This window comes from Garra rufa, chromosome 23 (assembly GCF_049309525.1).
Source record: "Garra rufa chromosome 23, GarRuf1.0, whole genome shotgun sequence".
NCBI lineage: Eukaryota > Metazoa > Chordata > Actinopteri > Cypriniformes > Cyprinidae > Garra > Garra rufa.
In genome coordinates, this window is record NC_133383.1 from 20,275,145 (window position 1) to 20,302,011 (window position 26,867).

General features: G+C 37.5%; 1 protein-coding gene across 2 annotated transcripts in view; it reads left to right on the forward strand.

The window, feature by feature from the left end:
* frem2a (FRAS1 related extracellular matrix 2a) overlaps positions 1-26,867 on the forward strand; it is a 105,557-nt gene that overhangs the window by 21,464 nt on the left and 57,226 nt on the right. For both annotated transcript variants that reach the window (XM_073829876.1, XM_073829875.1), the window contains exon 3: positions 25,665-25,811. In XM_073829876.1, coding sequence (XP_073685977.1) covers positions 25,665-25,811 — 147 coding nt within the window. The remainder of the gene's footprint in view (positions 1-25,664; positions 25,812-26,867) is intronic.

Genomic DNA, 26,867 nt, shown 5'->3' on the forward strand with positions numbered 1-26,867 from the left:
TTTCCTAAAGCCACCGGTCGGCGGTGAGCCCGGGTGCGAGGGCCCGTTCATCGCTGCTTGCAGCTTTAATTATTATTATTATTCTTCTTCTCCGGAATGAATCGCATTTTTGAGGGCCTAAACATACCCGAAAACTCATGAAACTTTGCACACACATCAAACCTGGCGAAAATGGACGTCTGATATGGGTTTCAGAGATGGGTGTGGCAAAACGGCTCGATAGCGCCACCTTTACACGTTCCGCGGTGTGCGCTTTCAGCTGTGATTCACGTACATGCATGGAAATCGGTACACACATGTAGCTCACCAATACCTACAAAAAAGCCTCCTGGGACAAAATCCGAAACCCAACAGGAAGTCGGTTATTATAAATTTTTTTAGCAAAATTTGTGTCATTTTTGCCATTTTCAGGCGTGGTACTTGAACGAACTCCTCCTAGAGATTTACTCCGATCAACAGCAAATTTGGTGAGTCTAATCTAAAGCCCTTTGTGACGTTAAATTGTGAAGATCTAGAGTTTTCATCGAAGGGCGTGTCCGTGGCGGCCTCGCAAATTTCGATGTTTCGCCATGAAAAAGGAAGTTGCTATAACTTAGGCATAAAATGTCCGATCTGTCCCAAACTTCACATGTGTGATAACACTCCTGACCTGATGACATCTACATATCCATATTCAGTTATAGTCATAGCGCCACCTGCTGGCAAGAGGAAGTGTCACGCTGTACTCTACAACCAACTCCTCCTAGAGATTTATACAGATCAACACCAAAATAGGTCAGTCTAATATAAAGGCCTTAGTGATGTTAAATTGTGAAGATCTTGAGTTTTCGGTAAAGGGCGTGTCCGTGGCGGCCTGACAAATTTCGAGGTCTCGCCATGGATATAAAACTTGTTATAACTCAGCCATAAAATGTCCGATTTGCCTCAAACTTCACATATTCGATAAGAGTCCTGGCCTGAACACATCTGAAGGCCAATATTCTATTATAATCACAGCGCCACCTGTTGGCAACAGGAAATGACTTGTATCAAACTCCTCCTAGAGATTTAATGATATCAACATTATATTTGGTCAGTCTGATCTAGAGGCCTTAGAGATGTTAAATTGCAAAGATCTTGAGTTTTCGTTAAAGGGCGTGTCCGTGGCGGCGTGACAAAGTTTGATGTTTTGCCATGGACATAGAAGTTGTTATAACTCAGGCATAAAATGTCCGATCTGCCTCAAACTTCACAAGTTTGGTAAGAGTCCTGGCCTGAAGACACCTAAAGGCCAATATTCAGATATTATCATAGCGCCACCTGTTGGCAGCAGGATATATCATATCTTTCACTAACTCAAACATACCAAGGTCAATCTGCACCAAACTTCATATGTTTGATGAAAGTGGTGGCCTGAACACATCTACATGCCAATAATCAGTTATAGGCATAGCGCCACCAGCTGGCAGCAGGAAATTTGGCACATTTAAGTGACTTTGACATATTTCTCCTATTTTTACTGTATTAAAAGCATACTACCCACCATTTGCTGTGTTCCTAAAGCCACCGGTCGGCGGTGAGCCCGTGTGCGAGGGCCCGTTCATCGCTGCTTGCAGCTTTAATTAGGGCCCGAGCACCGATGGTGTGAGGACCCTATTGGATCTGCTTCGTTTATTAGGGCCCGAGCACCGATGGTGTGAGGACCCTATTGGATCTGCTTCGTTTATTATTATTATTATTATTATTATTCTTCTCCAAAATGAATCGCATTTTTGAGGGCTTAGACATACCCGAAAACTCATGAAACTTCGCACACACATCAGACCTGGTGAAAATTTACGTCTGATATGGGTTGCAGAAGTGGGTGTGGCAAAATGGCTCGATAGCGCCACCTTTACACGTTCCGCGGTGTGCGCTTTCAGTTGTGATTCACGTACATGCACGAAAATCGGTACACACATCTAGCTCACCAATACCTACAAAAAAGCCTCTTGGAGCAAAATTTGACACCCAACAGGAAGTCGGTTATTTTTAATTTTCTTAGCAAAATTTGTGTAATTTTTGCCATTTTCAGGCGTCATACTTGAACGAACTCCTCCTAGAGATTTATTCGGATCAACGGCAAATTTGGTGAGTCTAATCTAAAGCCCTTTGTGACGTTAAATTGCGAAGATCTAGAGTTTTCATCGGAGGGCGTGTCCGTGGCGGCCTGGCAAATTTCGATGCTTCGCCATGAAAAAGGAAGTTGCTATAACTCAGGCATAAAATGCCCGATCTGCCCCAAACTTCACATGTGTGATAACACTCCTGACCTGATGACATCTACATGCCCATATTCAGTTTTACTCATAGCGCCACCTGCTGGCACCAGGAAGTGTCATGCTGTACTCTGCAACAAACTCCTCCAAAAGATTTAATCAGATCAACACCAAAATCTGTCAGTCTAATATAAAGGCCTTAATGATGTTAAATTGCGAAGATCTTGAGTTTTCGTTGAAGGGTGTGTCCGTGGCGACCTGGCAAATTTCGTGGTCTCGCCATGGATATAAAACTTGTTATAACTCAGCCATAAAATGTCCGATTTGCCTCAAACTTCACATGTTCGATAAGAGTCCTGGCCTGAACCAATCTGAAGGCCTATATTCTATTATAATCACAGCGCCACCTGTTGGCAATAGGAAATGACTTGTACCAAACTCCTCCTAGAGATTTAATGATATCAACATTATATTTGGTCAGTCTGATCTCGAGGCCTTAGAGATGTTAAATTGTGAAGATCTTGAGTTTTCGTTAAAGGGCGTGTCCATGGCGGCCTGACAAAGTTTGATGTTTCGCCATGGACATAAAAGTTGTTATAACTCAGCCATAAAATGTCCGATCTGCCTCAAACTTCACATGTTTGGTAAAAGTCCTGGCCTGAAGACATCTAAAGGCCAATATACAGATATTATTATAGCGCCACCTATTGGCAGCAGGATATATCATATCTTGCACTAACTCACACATACCAAGGTCAATCTGCACCAAACTTCATATGTTTGATCAAAGTGCTGGCCTGAACACATCTACATGCCAATAATCAGTTATAGGCATAGCGCCACCAGCTGGCAGCAGGAAGTTTGGCACATTTAAGTGACTTTGATCTATTTTTCCTACATTTACTGTATTAAAAGCATACTGCCCACCGTTTGCTGTGTTCCTAAAGCCACCGGTCGGCGGTGAGCCCGTGTGCGAGGGCCCGTTCATCGCTGCTTGCAGCTTTAATTATTATTATTATTATTCTTCTTCTCCGGAATGAATCGCATTTTTGAGGGCCTAAACATACCCGAAAACTCATGAAACTTTGCACACACATCAAACCTGGCGAAAATGGATGTCTGATATGGGTTTCAGAGATGGGTGTGGCAAAACGGCTCGATAGCGCCACCTTTACACGTTCCGCGGTGTGCGCTTTCAGCTATGATTCACGTACATGCATGAAAATCGGTACACACATGTATCTCACCAATACCTACAAAAAAGCCTCCTGGGACAAAATCCGAAACCCAACAGGAAGTCGGTTATTATTAATTTTCTTAGCAAAATTTGTGTCATTTTTGCCATTTTCAAGCGTCGTACTTGAACGAACTCCTCCTAGAGATTTACTCCGATCAACAGCAAATTTGGTGAGTCTAATCTAAAGCCCTTTGTGACGTTAAATTGTGAAGATCTAGAGTTTTCATCAGAGGGCGTGTCCGTGGCGGCCTCGCAAATTTCGATGTTTCGCCATGAAAAAGGAAGTTGCTATAACTTAGGCATAAAATGTCCGATCTGTCCCAAACTTCACATGTGTGATAACACTCCTGACCTGATGACATCTACATATCCATATTCAGTTATAGTCATAGCGCCACCTGCTGGCAACAGGAAGTGTCATGCTGTACTCTACCACCAACTCCTCCTAGAGATTTATACAGATCAACACCAAAATCGGTCAGTCTAATATAAAGGCCTTAGAGATGTTAAATTGTGAAGATCTTGAGTTTTCGGTAAAGGGCGTGTCCGTGGCGGCCTGACAAATTTCGAGGTCTCGCCATGGATATAAAACTTGTTATAACTCAGCCATAAAATGTCCGATTTGCCTCAAACTTCACATATTCGATAAGAGTCCTGGCCTGAACACATCTGAAGGCCAATATTCTATTATAATCACAGCGCCACCTGTTGGCAACAGGAAATGACTTGTATCAAACTCCTCCTAGAAATTTATTGATATCAACATTATATTTGGTCAGTAAGATCTAGAGGCCTTAGAGATGTTAAATTGTGAAGATCTTGAGTTTTAGTTAAAGGGCGTGTCTGTGGCGGCGTGACAAAGTTTGATGTTTCGCCATGGACATAGAAGTTGTTATAACTCAGCCATAAAATGTCCGATCTGCCTCAAACTTCACAGGTTTGGTAAGAGTCCTGGCCTGAAGACACCTAAAGGCCAATATTCAGATATTATCATAGTGCCACCTGTTGGCAGCAGGATATATCATATCTTTCACTAACTCAAACATACCAAGGTCAATCTGCACCAAACTTCATATGTTTGATGAAAGTGGTGGCCTGAACACATCTACATGCCAATAATCAGTTATAGGCATAGCGCCACCAGCTGGCAGCAGGAAATTTGGCACATTTAAGTGACTTTGACATATTTCTCCTATTTTTACTGTATTAAAAGCATACTACCCACCATTTGCTGTGTTCCTAAAGCCACCGGTCGGCGATGAGCCCGTGTGCGAGGGCCCGTTCATCGCTGCTTGCAGCTTTAATTATTATTATTCTTCTTCTCCGGAATGAATCGCATTTTTGAGGGCCTAAACATACCCGAAAACTCATGAAACTTTGCACACACATCAAACCTGGCGAAAATGGATGTCTGATATGGGTTTCAGAGATGGGTGTGGCAAAACGGCTCGATAGCGCCACCTTTACACGTTCCGCGGTGTGCGCTTTCAGCTATGATTCACGTACATGCATGAAAATCGGTACACACATGTAACTCACCAATACCTACAAAAAAGCCTCCTGGGACAAAATCCGAAACCCAACAGGAAGTCGGTTATTATTAATTTTCTTAGCAAAATTTGTGTCATTTTTGCCATTTTCAGGCGTCGTACTTGAACGAACTCCTCCTACAGATTTATTCGGATCAACGCCAAATTTGCTGAGTCTACTCTAAAGCCCTTTGTGACGTTAAATTGTGAAGATCTAGAGTTTTCATCGGAGGGCGTGTCCGTGGCGGCCTCGCAAATTTCGATGTTTCGCCATGAAAAAGGAAGTTGCTATAACTCAGGCATACAATGTCCTATCTGTCCCAAACTTCACATGTGTGATAACACTCCTGACCTGAAGACATCTACATGCCCATATTCAGTTATAGTCATAGCGCCACCTGCAGGCAACAGGAAGTGTCATGCTGTACTCTACAACCAACTCCTTCTAGAGATTTATTCAGATCAACACCAAAATCGGTCAGTCTAATATAAAGGCCGTAGCGATGTTAAATTGTGAAGATCTTGAGTTTTCGGTAAAGGGCGTGTCCGTGGCGGCCTGACAAATTTCGAGGTCTCGCCATGGATATAAAACTTGTTATAACTCAGCCATAAAATGTCCGATTTGCCTCAAACTTCACATATTAGATAAGAGTCCTGGCCTGAACACATCTGAAGGCCAATATTCTATTATAATCACAGCGCCACCTGTTGGCAACAGGAAATGACTTGTAGCAAACTCCTCCTACATATTTAATGATATCAACATTATATTTGGTCAGTCTGATCTAGAGGCCTTAGAGATGTTAAATTGCGAAGATCTTGAGTTTTCGTTAAAGGGCGTGTCTGTGGCAGCGTGTCAAAGTTTGATGTTTCGCCATGGACATAGAAGTTGTTATAACTCAGCCATAAAATGTCCGATCTGCCTCAAACTTCACAGGTTTGGTAAGAGTCCTGGCCTGAAGACACCTAAAGGCCAATATTCAGATATTATAATAGCGCCACCTGTTGGCAGCAGGATATCTCATAAATTTCACTAACTCAAGCATACCAAGGTCAATCTGCACCAAACTTCATATGTTTGATGAAAGTGGTGGCCTGAACACATCTACATGCCAATAATCAGTTATAGGCATATCGCCACCATCTGGCAGCAGGAAATTTGGCACATTTAAGTGACTTTGACATATTTCTCCTATTTTTACTGTATTAAAAGCATACTACCCACCATTTGCTGTGTTCCTAAAGCCACCGGTCGGCGGTGAGCCTGTGTGCGAGGGCCCGTTCATCGCTGCTTGCAGCTTTAATTATTCTTCTTCTTCTTCTTCTTCTCCAAAATGAAAAGTCTTTTTGAGGGCCTAAACATGCCCGAAAACTCACGAAACTTTGCACACGCATCAGACCTGGCGAAAATTTACATCTGATATGGTTTTCAAAAGTGGGTGTGGCAAAATGGCTCGATAGCGCCACCTATAAAATTTCAACGGAGTGCCCCTCGAGCTACGTTTCACGTACATGTACGAAACTCGGTACACATATGTAACACACCAATACCTACAAGAAAGTCTCCTGGTGCAACATCCGAAACTCAACAGGAAGTCCGTTATATTGAATTTCCTGTACGATTTTTGTGCAGTTTTTGCCATTTTCAGGCCTCATACTTTAACGAACTCCTCCTACAGTTTTTATCCGATCATCTTCAAATTTGCTGAGTGTCATCATAAGGCCTTTGCGATGTTAAATTGCGAAGCTTTAGAGTTTTCGTCGAAGGGCGTGTCCGTGGCGGCCGGACAAACTTTGATGTTTCGCCATGAAAAAGGAAGTTGCTATAACTCAGGCATACGATGTCCGATCTGCCTCAAACTTCACATGTTTGATGACAGTCCGGTCCTGAACACACGTCAGTGCCCATATTCAGTTATAGTCATAGCGCCACCTGCTGACAACAGGAAATGACATGTTTAACACTGTTACGGACTCCTAGAAACATATTGAAAAGCGTTAACAAGTCTTAAATAGGCTAGCAACATGCTACAAACATGCTAAAACATGCTAGCAACACTTAGCTAAGAGCTAAAGCATGCTATTAATACAAATACAAAAGGAAATTGCTGTAACTCATGTATATAATGTTGAATCTGACCCAAACTTAATATTCAACATGCTACAAAAATAATAAAGCATGCTAGCAACACTTAGCTAATATGCTAAAGCATGCTAATAATACAATGAAACAGGAAGTTACTCTAACTCAGGCATACAATGTCCAATCAGCCCCAAACTTAACATGTTTGATAAGAATCCTGGCCTAAACACACTCCCATGCCCGTATTCAGTTATAGTCATAGCGCCACCAGCTGGTAACAGGAAGCCACATGTTTAATACTGTTGTGGATGCCTAGCAACATTTTAAAAAAATTCAACAACTGTTAAACAGGGTAGCAACATGCTAGAAACATGCTATAACATGTTAGCAACATTTAGCTAAGTGCTAAAGCATACTCTTAATGCAATGAAACAGGAAGTTACTGTAACTCAGGCATGCAATGTCCAATCAGCCCCAAACTTCACATGTTTGATAACAGTCCTGGCCTGAAGATATCTACATGCCAATATTCAGTTATAGTTATAGCGCCACCTACTGTCAACAGGAAGTGACATGTTTAACACTGTGACACACTATTAGCAACACACTAAAAAAGCCATTGAGTGCTAAACTAGTTTAAAACGTACTCAAACATGCTAGCAACACTTACTTAGTGCTAAAGCATGTTGTTAAAGACATAAAACAGGAAGTTACTGTAACTCAGACATGCAATGTCCAATCAGCCCCAAACTTCACGTTTGATAAGAGTCCTGGCCTGAAGATATATACATGCCCATATTCAGTTATAGTCACAGCGCCACCTGCTGACAACAGGAAGTGACGTTTAATGGTGTTACGGACTCCTAGCAACATAATAAAAAGCGTCAGCAAGTTTTAAATAGGCTAGCATCATGCTAGAATCTTGTTAAAACATGCTAGCAACACTTAGCTGAGAGCTAAAGCATGATATTAATACAAAGAAAAATAAGTGTAACTCATGCATACAATGTCCAATCTGACCCAAGCTTAATATGTTTGATAAGAGTCCTGGTCTGAACACAAGCCCATGCCCATATTCAGTTATAGTCATAGTGCCACCTGCTGGCAACAGGAAGTCACATGTTTAATACTGTTGTGGATGCCCAGCAACATTTTAAAAATATCAACAAGTGTTAAATAGGGTAGCAACATGCTAGAAACATGTTAGCAACATTTAGCTAAGTGCTAAAGCATACTCTTAATGCAATGAAACAGGAAGTTACTGTAACTCAGGCATGCAATGTCCAATCAGCCCCAAACTTAATATGTTTGATAAGAGTCTTGGCCTGAATACATTTACATGCCAATATTTAGTTATAGTCATAGCGCCACCAGCTGGAAACAGCAAATTACTTGTTTTACACTAACTTAAGCATGCAATGTACAATTTGCACCTAACTTGACATGTTTGCCAATAGTCCTGGCCTGAAGACATCTAAAAGCCAATATTTTGTAATAGCGCCACCTGTTGGCAGCAGGATATGTCATGACTTACACTCAAGCATGCCATGTTCAAGCTTCACCAAACTTCATATGTTTGATAAAAGCACTGGCCTGAACACATCTGCATGCCAATATTCAGTTATAGGCATAGCGCCACCAGCTGGCAGAAGGAAGATTGACACATATCAATGACTTTGACATATTCCTCCTACATTTTCTGTGTTAATAGCATAGTGCCCACCATTCGCCACCGATCGGCGGTGAGCCCGAGTGCGAGGGCCCTACCATCGCTGCTTGCAGCTTTAATTATTATTATTATACACTACCAGTCAAAAGTTTTTGAACAGTAAGATTTTTAAAGTTTTTTTTTGCTCACCAAGCCTTTGAGTTTATTTGATCCCAAAATTTTGACATTTTTACCATTTAAAACGACTGTTTTCTATTTGAATATATTTTAAAATGTAATTTATTGCTGTGATTTCAAAGCTGAATTTTTAGCATCATTACTTCAGTCACATGAGCCTTCAGAAATCATTCTAATATTCAGCTTTGCTGCTGAAAAAACATTTATTATAATGTTGAAAACGGCTGAGTGGATTTTTTTTTTTTCAGAAGGACAAGATTTATCTGAAATAGAAAGCTTTTGTAACATTATAAATGTTTATCATCACTTTTGATGATCAATTTAAAGTGTCCTTGCTAAATAAAAGTATTAATTTTTATCATTTCTTTCCAAAAGCTTTTTATTTTAGATAAGTGCTGATCTTTGGATCTTTCTATACATTAAAGAATCCTGAAAAAATTGCTCAACTGTTTTAAATATTGATGATGATGATAATAATAATAATAATAATAATAATAATAAATGTTTCTTGAACAGCAAATCAACATATTACAATGATTTCTGAAGGATCATGTGACACTGAAGATTGGAGTAATGATGCTGAAAATTTAGCTTTGATCACAGGAATAAAGTACATTTTAAAATATAATCAAATAGAAAGCAGTTATTTTAAATAGCACAAATATTTTACAATAGTACTGCTTTTGCTGTGTTTTGGATCAATTAAATGCAGGCTTAGTGAGCAGAAGATAATTCTTTAAAAACCGTATCGTACAGTTCAAAAACTTTTGACTGGTAGTGTATTTTATATTTTTAAATTTAAAAACATTTTAAAAGTTACTTTTATGAACCCTATCATATTTATTTATATTTCTTAATCACAAAATTCAGTTGACCAGGACCAGTATTTTTCATATCTGTTTGTTCCCTTCACTTATTGTTTTTTCTTCTTCCCTCCCCCTTTGGGAGCGTTTGTCCCTCTGTCAGTCATCTCTCAATTCAGGCAGGAAAGACTGAGGAGTAGGAACTCGTTGGTATGCAGCTGTGTTGGTGTCTGACCCCTGAGCCCAGTGGGTCATTACCGGTTTTGTTTCTTTGCATTCCTGTGGATAGTTTCACTCCATTGGTGATGGAGGCATTTATTTTATTGGAAAGACCTCAAGCAGTAAGGGACTATCTGTATCTTTCTCATCTCATTTTACAGATGTAGTGTGCAAACACAAATGGGCTCAGCTGAGCTGTTTTTATCACGGGGTTCCCCAAGGCTTTCTCCTAGGACTGTTTTTTTCTAAAATTTGTGCAGTAATACACAGCTTCAGCATGAAATTCAGTGATTACAAACACTTTGCCACATTATGCCTGAAGAAGCTGTGCTAATTAGACTATCTTCGTTTGTGCTTGTCCAAAAAGCCTGACAACCACAGCCAACATCATAAACTCTGTTTTACTGCCAATTTGCGTTAAACAGCTGCATTTATTTAATGCACTCTATTAGACTGCGACATACGTATTTAGTACAAGTAGTATTCCAGAGGGGTTTAATTAATTGTTTTGTTTTCCAGAATGTTCCGTTCTTGTATTCCCTATAACGATGATGAGGCTGTTTTTCAATGCAAAGAACTATTACCATGTTTTCCACATGCAGTTTAGAGGACTGTTTGGGTTCAAAACAAGATTGTGACCTTCTGTACTTTTTCTGAATTTATAAGCCAACCGTAGTTTTGTTGTAAGGCTAAAGCTGAATGCTAGGTTTATTTTAGTCTATAAACTGCCCATCAGAGTTTGGCCTAGATCATCTAGTTTTTGTTTATCTTTGCCTCTGTCTCTTTTGCTCTGTTCCAAAACCTAGCAAGCTGCCTCTGGAGACAACATTGTAAGGCATCAAAGGCATACTCTTGGTGCTAAAGCTGTTCCAAAATGTGGGCAACTTCATTATTCTGCCTTCTAAAGCCTCATTCACACACATATCAATTCAACTGACAGAGGTCAGTGAGTCGCTGGGCTGTTGGTTTCTAAACAGTCAAAAAAATCACAAACTTTCATTGAAAATAAATGATATCCAGTTTTGCGGACACAGATTGTTGTCAGTACAGTATGAATGTACCTTACATGCATCCTCCACATTACAAACAAAGCATTTATTTAATCAAGCTCCAAAAATGGTTTGTTTGGATCTGAGGTGCAAGGTGATGTCACCTAAGCACAAACATTTGAATAAACACTGCCTCCAGAGCAAGGAATCAAGAAATAGTCTTCTTCTCACCATAGGCTCCGCCCACTGGCGTTCAGTCGCTTAACAGCTGACACGATGAATGCGAGTGTTGTGTGGTGTCAAAAAAAAATTACAATCACTGCTGATATCTTGTCTACACTGGATACAGTATACAGATGTGTTTTCGCTTTCTGAGACAGTCCACACACTTGAGTTTGTCGCGTTTGGTTTGAACGGCTTGTTCGCATCTTTGTACTGATATCAGAAGGACCTCAGCTAAGCATGTTGTTTTGTAAACGAGGCACAGTGTCATGGAGAGTTCACAAAGAAACATTTGCTGAAAGAGGAAGTGGTACTAGATCTGACTGCAGCTGCATCACAAGCTGTAAGTAAATTATTTCATAATGCTTTGTATGGAAATTGCCTTTTTTTATTCATCATGTTGTCAAAATATAATGTTGATACTGTTGCCTATGCAATGGCATTAGCCAATCATAACAGTGGCCAATTCCTGACAAGCCTTAAAGGACCCGCCCCTTAAAACAGGTCATTTTAGACATATTTATCTTTTTTTTTTTGAAAAAAACTTTATTGACATTATATAATATTTTCTTTGAGGTTTAATTATAATTTATATATATATATATATATATATATATATATATATATATATATATATATATATATAAATCCATGTCATGACCCCTGTAATGCAACAGCATTTTAGTGCCACATTAAAAAATAAAAATAATCTGAGATTCCGAAAATAAAGTTGAAATGTTACCAAAATAATGTCAAAATTATGAGAATAAAACTGAAATATTTTGAGAATAAAGTAAAAATTATGAGAATAATTTGAAATTTTTTGAGAATAAAGTCGAAATTACAAGAATAACGTTGAAATGTTTTGAGAATATAGTCGATTTATTTGAATATATTTTGGATTATTAGCAGAAGTCATACAATGTGTTATACTTGCGTGGACAGTATGCTTGGAAATTATATTTCACGTCTTCGATTGCATTCATTAGGCCTATTTTAGTGCGCCAGCCACCTCAGCTTTCAAAATCTGTCAGTTTAAAAGCGAAATACAATGTGTCTTGCAATGTTTTTCACACTCTTTATTGTGGTGGGACAGATCGCTGTATTTTTGTGAATCAATCGTCTTTTCAATTACAATGACACATTAGTTTCATTAAATTATACTGTTTTCTTTGTGAAAATTCCACCACCTACTCTGCAAAAAGTCTGTGTTGTCTAATCTTTCATTCCTCACATGTATTTAATTAAAAACAACAAAACATTTTAAAGTTTGAAGTGTACTCAAACTCGTTAACGTAAGTTATATTGCTGTCTTTTCTGAGGTATATAAATACTATTCACAAGCTGTTTTATTTACGGTCTAATACAGTAAATGATTGGAAATAATATTTAACGTCTTCCATTCATTATTTGTAGTGCGTCAGTCACCCAAGAATCGCAATTTTGCGCTTTGTTGCTTTTAATATAACACAGCTCAGCTTTCAAATTCTGTCAGTTTTATCAGGAAATACAAATTATAAATGTGTTTTTCCTTTTTATTTTAAGTTTACAGCATGATATTAACGTGAAGAAACATCAGAAAGAATGAAAAAAAAAAGTGTAGCCTAATTTAATGAAACTAATGTCTCACTGTAATCGGAAAGATAACTGATTCAAATGCCGCTTAAACTGAGGCGAATACAAGGATCTGTCATGCCACATTAAAAAGCGTGAAAAACATTATTGTGATAGGCAATTGCTTGTACTTCGTTATATATTCGCTATTAAACTGACAGAGTTTGAAAGCTAAGATTATGGAATATCTCCTGGTGCTCCCAATCCAGGCCATTTGCTTTCGCAACAGGCTAGAATATACTCTCAATATATTAAAACTTAATATCGTAATTGCTACGGATTAATTCTTGTAATTTTGACTTTTTTCTCAAAATATTTTGACTTTATTCTCGAAACACTGCAACTTCATTCTCATAATTTCGACTTTATTCTTAAAACATTTTGACTTTATTCTCATAATTTTGACTCTGTCGTTGAAATAATTAGACTCTATTCTCATAATTTCATCTTTATTCTCATAATATTTCAACATTATTCTCTTAATTTCGACTTTATTCTCGAATTATTACGACTTTAATCTCTTAATCTTTAAAAAAAATATATTACGTCGCACTAAAACTTCTATTTCATTCAATACCAAAACACAATAATAATTTGTCTGTCCAACATATTTTAATAGCGCCCTCATTTACTATTCCCTACATTACTCCACTAATATAGTGAAATTAAAAGAGTGAACAAATTCAGCATCGGATGTGCTTTTAGCCAGCATTACAAATAGCTGTTCCCTTAAATAGTGCATTATGTAAAGATATACGGGGCAATTTCGTGCACAACATATGTTCAAGAACAGCTAGGATTCTGCCTTAGAAGGCAGTTGCCTACTGTATGTAGTCAGCAAGGCAGCTCACTAAGTTTGAGAACAGACATTATATCGAAACTCTTTTTAGTCACATAAACATCCGCTGACTGACACTAATAAATGCAGTTCTCCATTTGAGCTATTTTGCAACTTGCGGCTCTTAAACTTAACGGCTAAAAGAGGACAGATTTATCAGTTACCCTTCCTTTGCAAAAGGTCATGACGGGTAGCACTTATTCTGAATCCTCTACACCTCTCACTGCAATCATGCCTCAGAGGCAGAGACAGAAATATGACAGGAACGACTGCAGGGACACACAGAGGCTACAAAGAACAGAGGGAAGCTTTACGTGATGCATCATAGCTCTGGGATGTGTTTTTTTTTTTTTGCTGTGGGGCTGAGAGTTTTTTTTTTACATTTGTTGATGTGAACTTATACCAGTGTTCGTTCTAAAGCAAAAAAAAAACATTATGTACTCAAATATTTTTTCTACGTAGTGTTAAAAAGATAGCTTGGTTTATTTTCAAGATGTCTGACCATTAGGTTGGGAACCAAAACGGTGCCTATTTTAAACCATTTTTTGTTTTCTGGAAAGCAGTTTCGCAGACTGTTCACTGCCTTTTAGGTTGTTCCTAAAGCTCTGTTGTGTCTGGGTTAAAAAAGAAAAAAAAAAATCTCATTGCTGGCTCTGTTTTCCCCGGTGCATACCTTGTATTGTGAAGGCTTTTTTGCAGGGGATTTGTTGAACAGGATCCAGAGCGCTGTACGAACAATACAAAACAATGCTAATCTTAGCGTGTATGTTGATAACCGAATGTTTGTGCTGTTAATTTTTTCTTCCATATCAAATTAACCAGAAATAACATTGCAATGGGATGTTTTTGTAGCTCTGTTTCTCAATGTTGGCTAGACATAAGATTGTGTATTCACATGTGGATTTGCATTGAATTTCCACTGAAAGCTTCGCCTATTCAGACTAAACCAAAGGTGGGATGTTTTGTTTGGTTTAGGGGGTAGCGCAGGTATTTAGGGTCAGTGGATTTCTGGATTAACCTTAGACCTGGATGGCTGGCTGTTTCAGTGACAAGACCACACCTGCAGGTATTCCTGGTTAAACATTCGGAAGTGCTGCTGATCGAGTGGACAGGTGATGGACCACTGAGACGTTTGAAGCCGCTGTCTTCATTCGGTCTGCTGAGAGTCAAAAGACCAGTTTTTGAAACAAAGTTTTTCAAAATGAGGTTATGCAGGTCAAGACAGAGGCGTAGAAGAGAGTGAGTCATTCCACAAAACCAGTACGATTTGGTCCAAAATGTATTACTTTTCTAAACACCCCACAACATTAAAGACATATTTAATAGGGGTGGCACGGTTCACAAAACCCACGGTTCGGTTCGTATCACGGTTTTAGGTCACGGTTTTCGCTTCTGTACGGTTCTTGTTTTTATTTTTTTTATTTTTTAATCTTTAACACTCCAGAAGTTTGTTTTGGCATATGAAATGTAGCTTGATTATCCACAATTTAGGATACATTATTAAAAAAAAAGTTTTATCATGTAATCATGCACAAACTGAATTGGACTTGACTTTAAGCACATTATTGAGATCATCTCTGAGGAAAGCTAGGGGAGATTTGATACAGCAATAGAGAAGACATTGATGACATGCTTTTCATTTATTTGGCAAAAACAGGACAATGTGTATCTCCACAGGAATTTATGTGCCTTTTTAGCACATAAAGATTGAACTGAAGATTTAACTCGCATGTCTACCAACACACTGGTGTGATGTCTTCTCAGATGAACTGACAAATTAGAAGTGTTGCCGTTAGCATATTATATGCATTTTCCACAATGCTTGCACACAGTCTCAGTTCGATTTATTCTTTTATTCCCGTCTTCATCATAGGTAACATGAAATCCAAAATGTTCCCACACAACTGACCTGGCTAAGGGGCCGTTCACATGAAGCCTCTTTTGCGCACTCAAGTTTGTTATTTCAAATGTAGACTAGGCTTGCCACGATAGACGGTGTTGACGGTGTTACCGGTTTTAAGACGCAACACCGGTGACATCACTTTTCCACCGTGACACCGTCCCCACATTTTATTATTTATTTTTTTTTAAAGTATGCCTATTCGTTTTTTTATTAAATATTTATTTGAATTAAATGGAAAATATAATTATAAATAATTTACTTAAGACGAGAGCATGCACTATAATTAAAAACTGAACATAGCTACAATGCGTCATATTTCATTTTTTTTATTAGCCTACGTGAGGAGAACGAGAGGAGTCGAATTTACAGAAAGAGAATGGCGGATGATTTAGTGTCAAAACGCAATGCAAAACGCCTGTTTGGCAATAAAGAGCTCTTTTCCTCGTTTTTTCTGCTTTTAAATAGCTTATAAATGCGTGCGTATTATGCTTTCACTTTCAGTTTTGCCGGTATTGGCAATTCGGCGTCAATTGTTTGAATGGACGACAACGAAACTACAAAAAAAAACTTTGAACCCAAAATATTGCCAAACAGGCGCTTTTGCATTGCATTTTGACACTAAATCGTCCGCCATTCTCTTTCTGTAAATTCGACTCCTCTCGTTCTCCTCACGTGATAAATGAAATATGACGCATTGTAGCATAGTTTTTAATTATAGTGCATGCTCTCGTCTTCGTTCCTAGGAAAGCCCCACCCCCACGGTGATACCGGTATTACCAGTATTGTCACATGTCAATTAACCGGTGGGGAAATTTCCTCATCGTCACAACCCTAATGTAGACGCGTGGTATGCGCGCTCGTAATGGAAGCGTTTTTTTCCAGGCGCGTCCGCGCCACATCGAGATAAAAACGTCTCAACTTTTCAAAATTCCGCAAGCTCACCGCAGGCCATGTGACATGAACCAACCAATCAGCTTCATCCTTTCCTTTAATAAAATTGAAAGCACAGCCAAGTTGGATGAACAGCGTATCATAGCTGGCGCATCCTCCAACTCCGGGCAGCCTTCCTTATCTCTCCCACTTGCCATTTCTACACGTGACGTAACCTGCAGCACTCCACTTTTACTGTCTCTATGTCTACACACACCTCTTATTTCGCGCAAAAAGGACACTCACGAGGCTACATTGCGCATGCGTTGAACCATTGAACCGTGCGACGCACACACGCATCGGTTGTTTTTCATGTACCGTGCCACCCCTAATATTTAACTTCCAAAAATGTTCCCACCTCAGGCATCAAATCTCTATTATTATTATTGGTCATTATTTTAAGATGTTGGCACTATTAGTCTTCAACCCCGTTATGGGCACTATGGGAGCTCTGTGAATATGATTATAAAATGTATTTGTAATGAAATCAACATTTTCCTATTAATCAAATTATTTTTATGGGGGGAGAATAATTTGTGTAACGGGGTTGAGGGGTTACTGAGGTACGGAACTAAATAATATGATTTTAATGAATAATCATGAATTTATTCAGAAAAAAAAACATTACCAGCAAAAAAGCACAGATAGATATTTATGAGAATAGCAAAATGTATGGACCTTTTTCTAATTTTATTATTCATATCCCAAGTACACTTTCATAGAAGGCCATGAGGGACATGACAAAATAGGTGGTGTCAACTGAAAAAAGATAATTACTAATATAAAGATAAAATGTTTTTAAACCTTATTAAAGGAGACATTTCAATTAATACAAAGGATACAGAGGGACTCAAATTGTAACCGTTTCGTGGAATGACTCAACTGAAGGCATCCAGGCATTTGTGCTCTTCGTTGAAGATAACTTCCTGTGTTTTGTGAGGTTGTGGACCTTTTGGTTAAGTCTTAGCAGACTGGATACTGTGAACTGTCTTTGTTGAATGTTTCCAAGTTCTGCTAGACTAGCTGAGATTTTTCAATCCAGCCAGAAAGCTGTAAAGCAGCCAAGACTTTGAGGCTGCAGCCAAAAGCCCATTGACTTACATGAGAAGAACCATGAAAGAACCAACAAGCTGGTGTTCGTAGCTCAAGAACAGTTTGAGTGCATGTGTTGGTGATTAATCTAGATGTTGGTAATGTTGTGATGTCCTTTTTTCTTCTTTTTTTCTGCTCACACTTTGAAAAGCTTAAAATAGACTTGATGAGATTCTGTACTTGAAGTTTTTGATCTAGCATCAATTGTGCACCAATGAGAAGGTATAAACTGGCACAACTGTTATCATACTCACCCATAGATGTGCTTGTGAACCAACCAGGAAATTAATATAGAAACATAAGTATGCGCAACATGTATAAACGGGCCTCAAAGTAGCACTTTATGACTTGTGTTTAACTAAGTTTTGAGAGTGTGGTGCTCCTGAGGGTTTGTTGATGTTGATGCTGTTGGCACAGATTTAATAAAAAGCAGGAATCGTGCTTTATGGCACATTCATTCTCATATTCAGATTTATTTTCCAGCCCTGATAGTATAAGACCCTCATGAATCACTATAGTAGTTTGTGAGTACCCTCGGGGGTCATCTCCATTTGACTTCTGCCAGACTTTATCCAGTCACTCAGGAGGATTGCGAGCGTATCTGATGAATAATTTGTGAGCTCTCTATTTTTAGATGCTGTTAAGAAGTTGTTCAAAGTTTCTGGAAAGAGTAAAGCTTCTCGTGCACCAGACACTGATTAGCTTTTAATGAGCTATTCTGAGTGAATGTCAGCTGTTGTGTTGTCATGTCTATCTAGGAACCTCTGTCTGAACTATCCGGCTCTGAAACGCTACTGTTTAATAAAGTCATTAGGGGCTTTTTGTGTGAGGAGCTTCATGGAGGCTGTCAGTATCGGGGTTTGGACAAATCCACTGGGCTTTAAAGCAACTGTCAGTATTTTTTTTCAGAGGCAAAGCTAATGAGAGCATGTTATTGTTCAGCTTGACAACAGAACAAATACAACTGAATTTAAAATTCACATGTGTGATGCTATCCTTTTATGACTAAATAGCTTGTTTTCTCTTTTTTTCCCCATTTATTTAGATCCTTTGTTTACTTCATTTTCAGTGGCTGTTTTTAGGCCTGAATCAATAATGTTATTTCTCATACTTGGTTAACGTTTCTCAAAACCATCATTTATGCTACAGACAAGGCTGTGACACCTTCATTTTTTAAATACATTTTTAACTATAATTATTAACTATGGAAGCCCGTTTCTGCCACTGAATTAAAAAAAAAGGTAATTCTGACCTTTTTCTCAGAATTGTGGGATATAAACTTACAATAGCGAGTTATAAAATCAGAATTGTGAGATATAAACTTGCAATTCTGACTTAATTTCCTCGCAAAAGCAAGTTTTTATCTCACAACTCTGATTTATTTTTCTCAGAATTGCATGATATAAACTCACAATTCTGAGAACATATCAGTCTTTTTTTCTCCTCAAAATTGGACTTTTAAAAAATATTTTATCACATTTATATCATGCAATTCTGAGAAAAAATAGAATTGTCAGAATTTTGAGAGAAAAAGTCAGAATTGCGAGATACAAACTTGCTTTTGTGAGAAAGTTAGAAATTGCGAGTTATAAAGTCAGAATTGCGAGATATAAACTTGCAATTCTGACTTTATAACTTACACTTGCAAGTTTATGTCCCACAATTCTAAGAGAAAAGTTCAGAATTGTGGAAAAAAAAGTCAGAAATATATAAACTCACATTTGTGAGAAAGTCAGAATTGCCCGATATAAACTAGTAATTGTGAGAAAAAAGTCAGAATGGCAAGATACAAACTTGCATTTTCAAGAGTATCAGAAGTTTATATCTCGCAATTCTGAATTTATAACTGAATTATGATTCTGAATTTATAAAAAGTCAGAATTGTGAGAAAACAAGATATAAACTCTCATTTGTGAGAAAAAGTCGGAATTGCGAGATATATACTTGCAATTCTGACTTTATAACTCGCAATTACGAGTTTATATCCCACAATTCTGAGAAAATATGAGAAAAAAGTCAGAATTACGAGATATAAACTCACATTTGCAAAAAAATAAATAAAGAATTGCTAAAAAAAAGGCAGAATTGCAAGATACAAACTCGCATTTGTGAGAAAAAGACAGAATTGTGAGATAAAAACTCAAAATTGCAAGTTTATATCTGAGAGAAAAAGTCAGAATTGTGAGGCAAAAAGTCAGAATTACGAGAAAGAAGTCAAAATTGTGAGATATAAACTTGCAATTGTGTGAAAAAAGTCAGAATTGCAAAATACAAACTTGCATTTGCAAGAAAATCAGAATCACAAGTTTATAGAATTGTAAGAAGAAAAGTCAGAATTCCGAGATAATAAACTCACATTTGCAAAAAAAAAAAAAAGAATTGCCAAAAAAAGAATTGCAAGATACAAACTCACATTTGCAAGAAATTTTTTTTTTTCGAGATACAAAGTCGGAAATTGCGAATTATAAAGTCAGAATCAGAGATATTAAAATTCTGACTTTATAACTTCAAATATTACGTTTATATCCCACAATTTTGAGAGAACAATTCAGAATTGTGAGGAAAAAAAAGTCAAAATAACATTTCATAATTTTTTTTATTCAGTGGGAGAAATGGGCTTCCATAACAAACATCCATTTTAGTTAAAAATAGTTGTTGTTTTTTCAGGGTTTTCCAGCATTAGCTGTTTCTTTTTCAGCAAAGTCAGTTTAGATTACCATCATCTAAATATTCTACAACAATACTTTGGGGTTGATGAAGTCTTAAAGGAACCATCTTTTGCAAGTAAACAATGGCAATTAGCATTACACAGCACTGTGCCATGTTTTTCAGCAGCAAACACCACTCACGTTCTTTAGAAAATGTAAAAATCCATTTGATTTTGTTTGTCTTTGGGGTAACTGATGGTGTTGTGTTTGCTCGGCTCATTGACCTGAATGAACACCCTGAACACAGAGAATAGAGTCCTTGAGCTGAGAGCTTTTCCTTTACTCGCAAATGGATTTTGCCGACATTTAAACCACACCCTATCTATCACTTCTTTTTTAAATTGATAGAACCTGACAAGATGAAAGAAAAAGTGTCATTGCTGCTTGGATAATGCGCTGCAGTAATACCCCGCCATTGACTGCAGAAAGGATAGGAGAAATGCGTTTAGCCTGCTTATTATATCTACTCACAGCGGTATAATAAATCAGTAAATCAAATCAAATATGTTAATATGTGATTATTAGCATCTTTGTATTTACATACAGACGTGGCTATTGCCTTTCTGATTTATTTATATATATATATATATATATATATATATATGAGTAGTTTCATTTTAATTTTATTTTTTAATTATATTTCTCTCTATATTTCTCCTTTTACAATTTATCTGCAGTCCACATCTATAAATGGAGTCGAAATGTGAGTCGATAAGTCCTGATGGACTACTAATTATGTGGACCGCTATGATAATTCAACCATCCATGTGGCTTATCTTGCTAATCTTCGTGAAATGTCAAATATAATCACTTTAATGTGGGAAATGGTTTATTTTCCTTCCTTATGAATTTGTTTTACGCTGCATATCATCTGCCGAACGGTTATCACCTAGCAACTGTACATCATTACAGGCTAATATCGAGTTAGAAATACAGTGGCATTGGCAACGTGTCAATTTTTTTCACTCATGACGTCTATCAGGCAAAAGTAAGAAAGTGAGATATTAGGAGCCCGGGGTTAGCTTGAGGAAATCGAGTGAAACAAGCATAGAATAGTCATGAATAAACATGGTCTGCCTTGTTGAGAAATTGGGAATTTGTCTTTGATGTTTTGAGCGCACGTGAAATGGGTTATTGATACGCTTGCAGACTCCGATACAAGGCGTGAATATAGATTAGAGATGCAGTTGGTCTATAGGTTTTGTGTTGGAAATGTGATGCATTCAGACAGACTGATTGTTTAATCTATTAGAGCTGCCTTTGAAAGCCTCTGTAAGTGTGGTTTGGTTGGGGTAATCATTCACTATACTTAAACTAAATGATGATGGTGATTCAGGAACATCTGGATAAGACAAGTCATGTGAGATACACCAAGAATTGTGAAAGCAAGCATATGTAGTGTGAAGTCAGCATGCAAGGTATAAATATTTCATTAAGTCTGTTCTGCACTGAACTACATTCTCTTTCTGTACGAACAAACCTTTATTTTTAGTCTGTGTGGGTAAAAGACAGGTGCTGAGGCACTCTGGGTCGATTACCTAGGTGTAGAGATACTGCGGATGATCAAAATATCAAAACATCATTTTGATTTTCTGCAAAAAGCTGGATCCTTGTAGAATAAACGAGTTAATTGTGCTGTTTTTATGATATGAAACCTCTCCAGCTTTTCCCAGATGGGGAAATTACATGTAAGATGTAGCATTATGAGGGAGTTATAACCCCTTAAGTAAACAACTGGTGGTGTGTGCATTATGTTATGATGTAAATGATGACTAATTAATCCCTTCGGAGTCGATTATGTGAGAATCATTTTCATAATGTGTTAGTAGGAACATATGTATGCAGAACTCCACAGAATTGTAATGACCTAAAGTTTTACACGTGATTTTTTTTTTTTTTTTTTTTTTAATATGTGACCCTGGACCACAAAACCAGTCGTGAGTAGCACGGGTTTATTTGTAGCAATAGCCATACATTGTATGGGTCGAAATTATCAAGTAGCCTAGATAAATGGTAAATATATCAAAACTTAATTTTTGATTAGTAATATCCATTGCTAAGAACTTCATTCGGACAACTTTAAAGGCAATTTTGTCAATACTTAGATTTTATTATTTTTTTGCACTCTCAAATTCCAGATTTTCCAATAGTTGTATCTCGGCCAAATATTGTCATGTCTTAACAAACCATAATCAATGGAAAGCTTATTTATTCAGCTTTCAGAATAATAAATCTCAGTTTAAAAATATGTACCCTTATGACTGGTTTCATGGTCCAGGGTCACATACAGTGGTGTGAAAAAGTATTGGCCCCCTTCCTGATTTTTTTTTTTTTTTTTTGCATGTTTGTCACACTTTAATGTTTCAGATCATCAAACAAATTTAAATATTAATCAAAGATAACACAAGTAAACACAACATGTAGTTTTTAAATGAAGGGTTTTTTTATGAAGGGAAAACAAAATCCAAACCCACATGGCCCTGTGTGAAAAAGTGTTTGCACCCCCCCCCCCCATTAAAACATAACTGTGGTTTATCACACCTTAGTTCAGTTTCTCTAGCCACACCCAGGACTGATTACTGCCACACTTGTTTGCATTCAAGAAATCACTTAAATAGGACCTGCCTGACAAAGTGAAGTAGACCAAGAGATCCTCAATAGCTACACATCATGTTGAGATCCAAAGAAATTCAGTAACAAATGAGAAAGAAAGTAATTGGGATCTATCAGTCTGGAAAAGGTTCTAAAGCCATTTCTAAAGCTTTGGGACTCCAGCGAACCACAGTGAGAGCCATTATCATGGAACAGTGGTGAACCTTTTTAGGAGTGGCCGGCCGACCAAAATTACCCCAAGAGCGCAGCGACGACTCATCCAAGAGGTCATAAAAGACCCCACAACAACATCTAAAGAACTGCAGGCCTCTCTTGCCTTAGTTAAGGTCAGTGTTCATGACTCCACCATAAGAAACAGACTGGGCAAAAATGGCCTGGAAAAAAAACCCCGCTGCTGAGCAAAAACAACATAAAGGCTCGTCTCAGATTTGCCAGAAAACATCTTGATGATCACTAAGACTTTTGGAAAAATACTCTGTGGACTGACGAGTTGAACTTTTTGGAAGGTGTGTGTCCCATTACATCTGGCGTAAAAGTAACACAGCATTTAAGAAAAAGAACATCATACCAACAGTAAAATATAGTGGTGGTAGTGTGATGGTCTGAGGCTGTTTTGCTGCTTCTGGACCTGGAAGACTTGCTGTGATAAATGGAACCATGAATTCTGCTGTCTACCAAAAAATCCTGAAGGACAATGTCCGGCCATCTGTTCGTGACCTCAAGCTGAAGCGAACTTGGGTTCTGCAGCAGGACAATGATCCAAAATACACCAGCAAATCCACCTCTGAATGGCTGAAGAAAAACAAAATGAACACTTTGGAGTGGCCTAGTCAAAGTCCTAACCTGAATCCTATTGAGATGCTGTGGCATGACCTTAAAAAGGCGGTTCATGCTGGAAAACCCTCCAATGTGGCTGAATTACAACAATTCTATCAAGATGAGTGGGCCGAAATTCCTGCACAGCGCTGTAACAGACTCATTGCAAGTTATCGCAAACGCTTGATTGCAGTTGTTGCAAAAACTTTTTTTTTTTTTTTTTTTTGATTTTGTTTTCCCTTCATAATAAAAAACTTCATTCAAAAACTGCATGTTGTGTTATTTGTGCTATTTTTGATTAATATTTAAATTTGTTTGATGATCTGAAACATTAGTGTGACAAACATACATGCAAAAAAAATAAAAAGAAAGGGGGCCAACACTTTTTCACACCGCTGTATTTGAACAAATGTTTTATAGAGTGCTGCAGGAATGAATTCTGAACCAGAAACAAGTTCACATTTTAAAATTCCAGGTTTTTTAAATTGTTTTTTGGTTGAATGCCTGAAATGAGGTCAGTGGTTAACACAAGCTAGGTATTTTATGTTTTATTCAGTGGCATAAAATTGTAATGCTTTTTTTTTTTAACTAACGACTGGCTAACTGGGACTACAGAGGTTGTCTGGGACTTTAAACGTCATCAAACCGAACAGGAAAACTCATTTACTAACAAGTCTGCTTTTACAGCCTTCATAGTGTTTAAACTTGCGCTCTTGCAAACTATTTTAACTTAGACTTTCCAATTTGTTGCATTTAGATAAAGACTGAAAGAGTTGTCGGTGACGTTGAAGTCATCCAACCATCGTGTAGTTCATTTATAGTCTATGTTTAGCTTTTTAGTTCTGATAATTGTATTTAGGCTTCAGTGTTCATTCCCATATGCAAATGTAACATATGTACATATATGAAATATCAAAATATGAAATATATGCTCATATAAAGTAAAAACTTATAAGTACATATACACTACCAAGATTTTTATTGTTTTTTAAAGAATTGTCATCTGCTCACCAGTTATAGAAATGAATCAAAAGTGATGATAAAGACATTTATAATGTTATAAAAGATTTCTATTTCAGATAAATGCTGTTCTTTCTCAGACTTTCTCAAAAGAATTTCTGAAGGTTCATGTGACTAGAGTAATGATGCTAAAAATTCAGCTTTGAAATCACAGGAATAAATTACATTTTAAAATATATTCAAATACAAAACAGTTATTTTAAATAATAAAAATAATTCTAAATTTGACTGTTTTTGCTGTTCTTTAGATCAAGTAAATGCAGGCTTGGTGAGCAGAAGAGACTTCTTCAAAAAAACATTCATCTTGCTGTTCAAAAACTTTTGACTGATAGTGTATGCACAGCTATGTATGAAACCTATTAGAAATGAAAACAATGTCATATATTGACATATACATTTATACCATAAACCTATATAAAGTCTTATATAAGCATACCGAATATTTGCATATATTTTGTTTAAATGCTTGAACATAAATTACACATATATTGTGTACATAAATGGTCTTAACATACATTACCATCTAAAAATGTATCATAGAAATATTTTTAATATACTTAAAATAATTGTAATATATTCAATATATGGTATGAACTTATAACGTCATGTATCCTAAGGATGTATATATGTAACAATAATAATATATTGTCTTATAAGACAGCATATATGACAATAGCACTCGTGATATAGAGACATATTTGTCATATATTACATTTCTGCATGGGTTTGTGAAGATCATGATGTCCAAAATGTGTAAGATTCAAAAGCTTTTGTTGGTCACGGAACTTATTTTCTGCAATAATCCGAAAGCCAGTGGAAAAATCCTGTTGGGTTTTTGTCGAAGGAAGCAGCGTCACACTAACTTTAGGGTCGGCTCACAAAAATCCGCCATCACTGCAGCACTCTATTTAATTTCATAATGCTTTCAACTGCTGATAAGAGTGCATTTTAATTGTTGCTTTCAGGAGGGAACAAACTGAAGAACCAGCACTTTCATCTGAACTGGGCTTGGATTTCTCTGGAAAAGCCAAACTATGTGGTGGATGAGCAGGACAAAGTTCTCGAGGTGATCCTCAGACGTAGAGGTTTCTTGGGCGAAACATCTTTTGTTGGTGAGTTTCAGAACACTGTATCATACTTTATTCGATTACCTGCTAGCATAATACTTAATTTCATTCATTTTCCATTCACCATCAGCTATTTTTTGCTAAAAAAAACCCAAACAAACAAACTATTATCCGGAATAGATTAAACTTGTCGAGAAATCACCAGTACAGGCGTTAACAGGAAATCATTAGCATTCAGTAGCGTCTGTGTTCACAGTGAGAGCTGTTATTACTTAAGCTTATCAACGGGAAGCTGTTAGAGATGTTTTTCTAAGTGCTTTTGGCTTCTTTGTGTCTGAGATGAAAGCCCTCGCTCTCTCTCTGACATCCGTAGAACAGTCTGAACACTTTTTATTAGCGTACACCTGCTTATCTTGCCCTGCACCGTGCTCAGCACAGCCCCACATGTGGTCAGTATTCATGAAACCAAAGGTCTTTGTTCACGCTGCTTCGGATTTGTGGGGTGTGTGTTGGCTTGAAGGGATATTGAGGTTAAAAAGAGAGAATGCGAAAAAGTGGAGAGCAGAAGGCAACAAGAGAGATGAGAGAGAAGACGGGCAGAATGAAAAATGGGATACGGGGTGTAAATAATGAGGTTCTGGACTAATCCAGGTGAATAAAAATGAATGAAGCTCCCTGTCTCTAGGGGGCAGTAGAGTGATCATGCCGTCTTCTCTCTGACCTTAATCATTCACTGTTGCTTACTGTTCTTGCTGAGGAAAACATGCAAACTCATAGGGGCCGTTCACAGAATGTGTTTTTGTATTTTACTGACCACTGCTTTTTCATTGTTTTTCTACGTGAACATGCACTAGACACACTGGTTTAGCCATTATGCTCACATCTTTTGCAGTGTTTTGTGAATGATGTGGTATTCAAAAAACATTCCAGAATTTTTCTCCATATAGTGGACTTTGATGGGGATCAGAGGGTTGAAGGTCCAAATTACAGTTTCAATGCAGCTTAAAAAGGCTCTACAAGATCCCAGCCAAAGAGATAAGGGTCTTATCTAGTGAAACAATTGTTTATTTTCTAAAAAAGATAAAAAAATTCTATACTTTT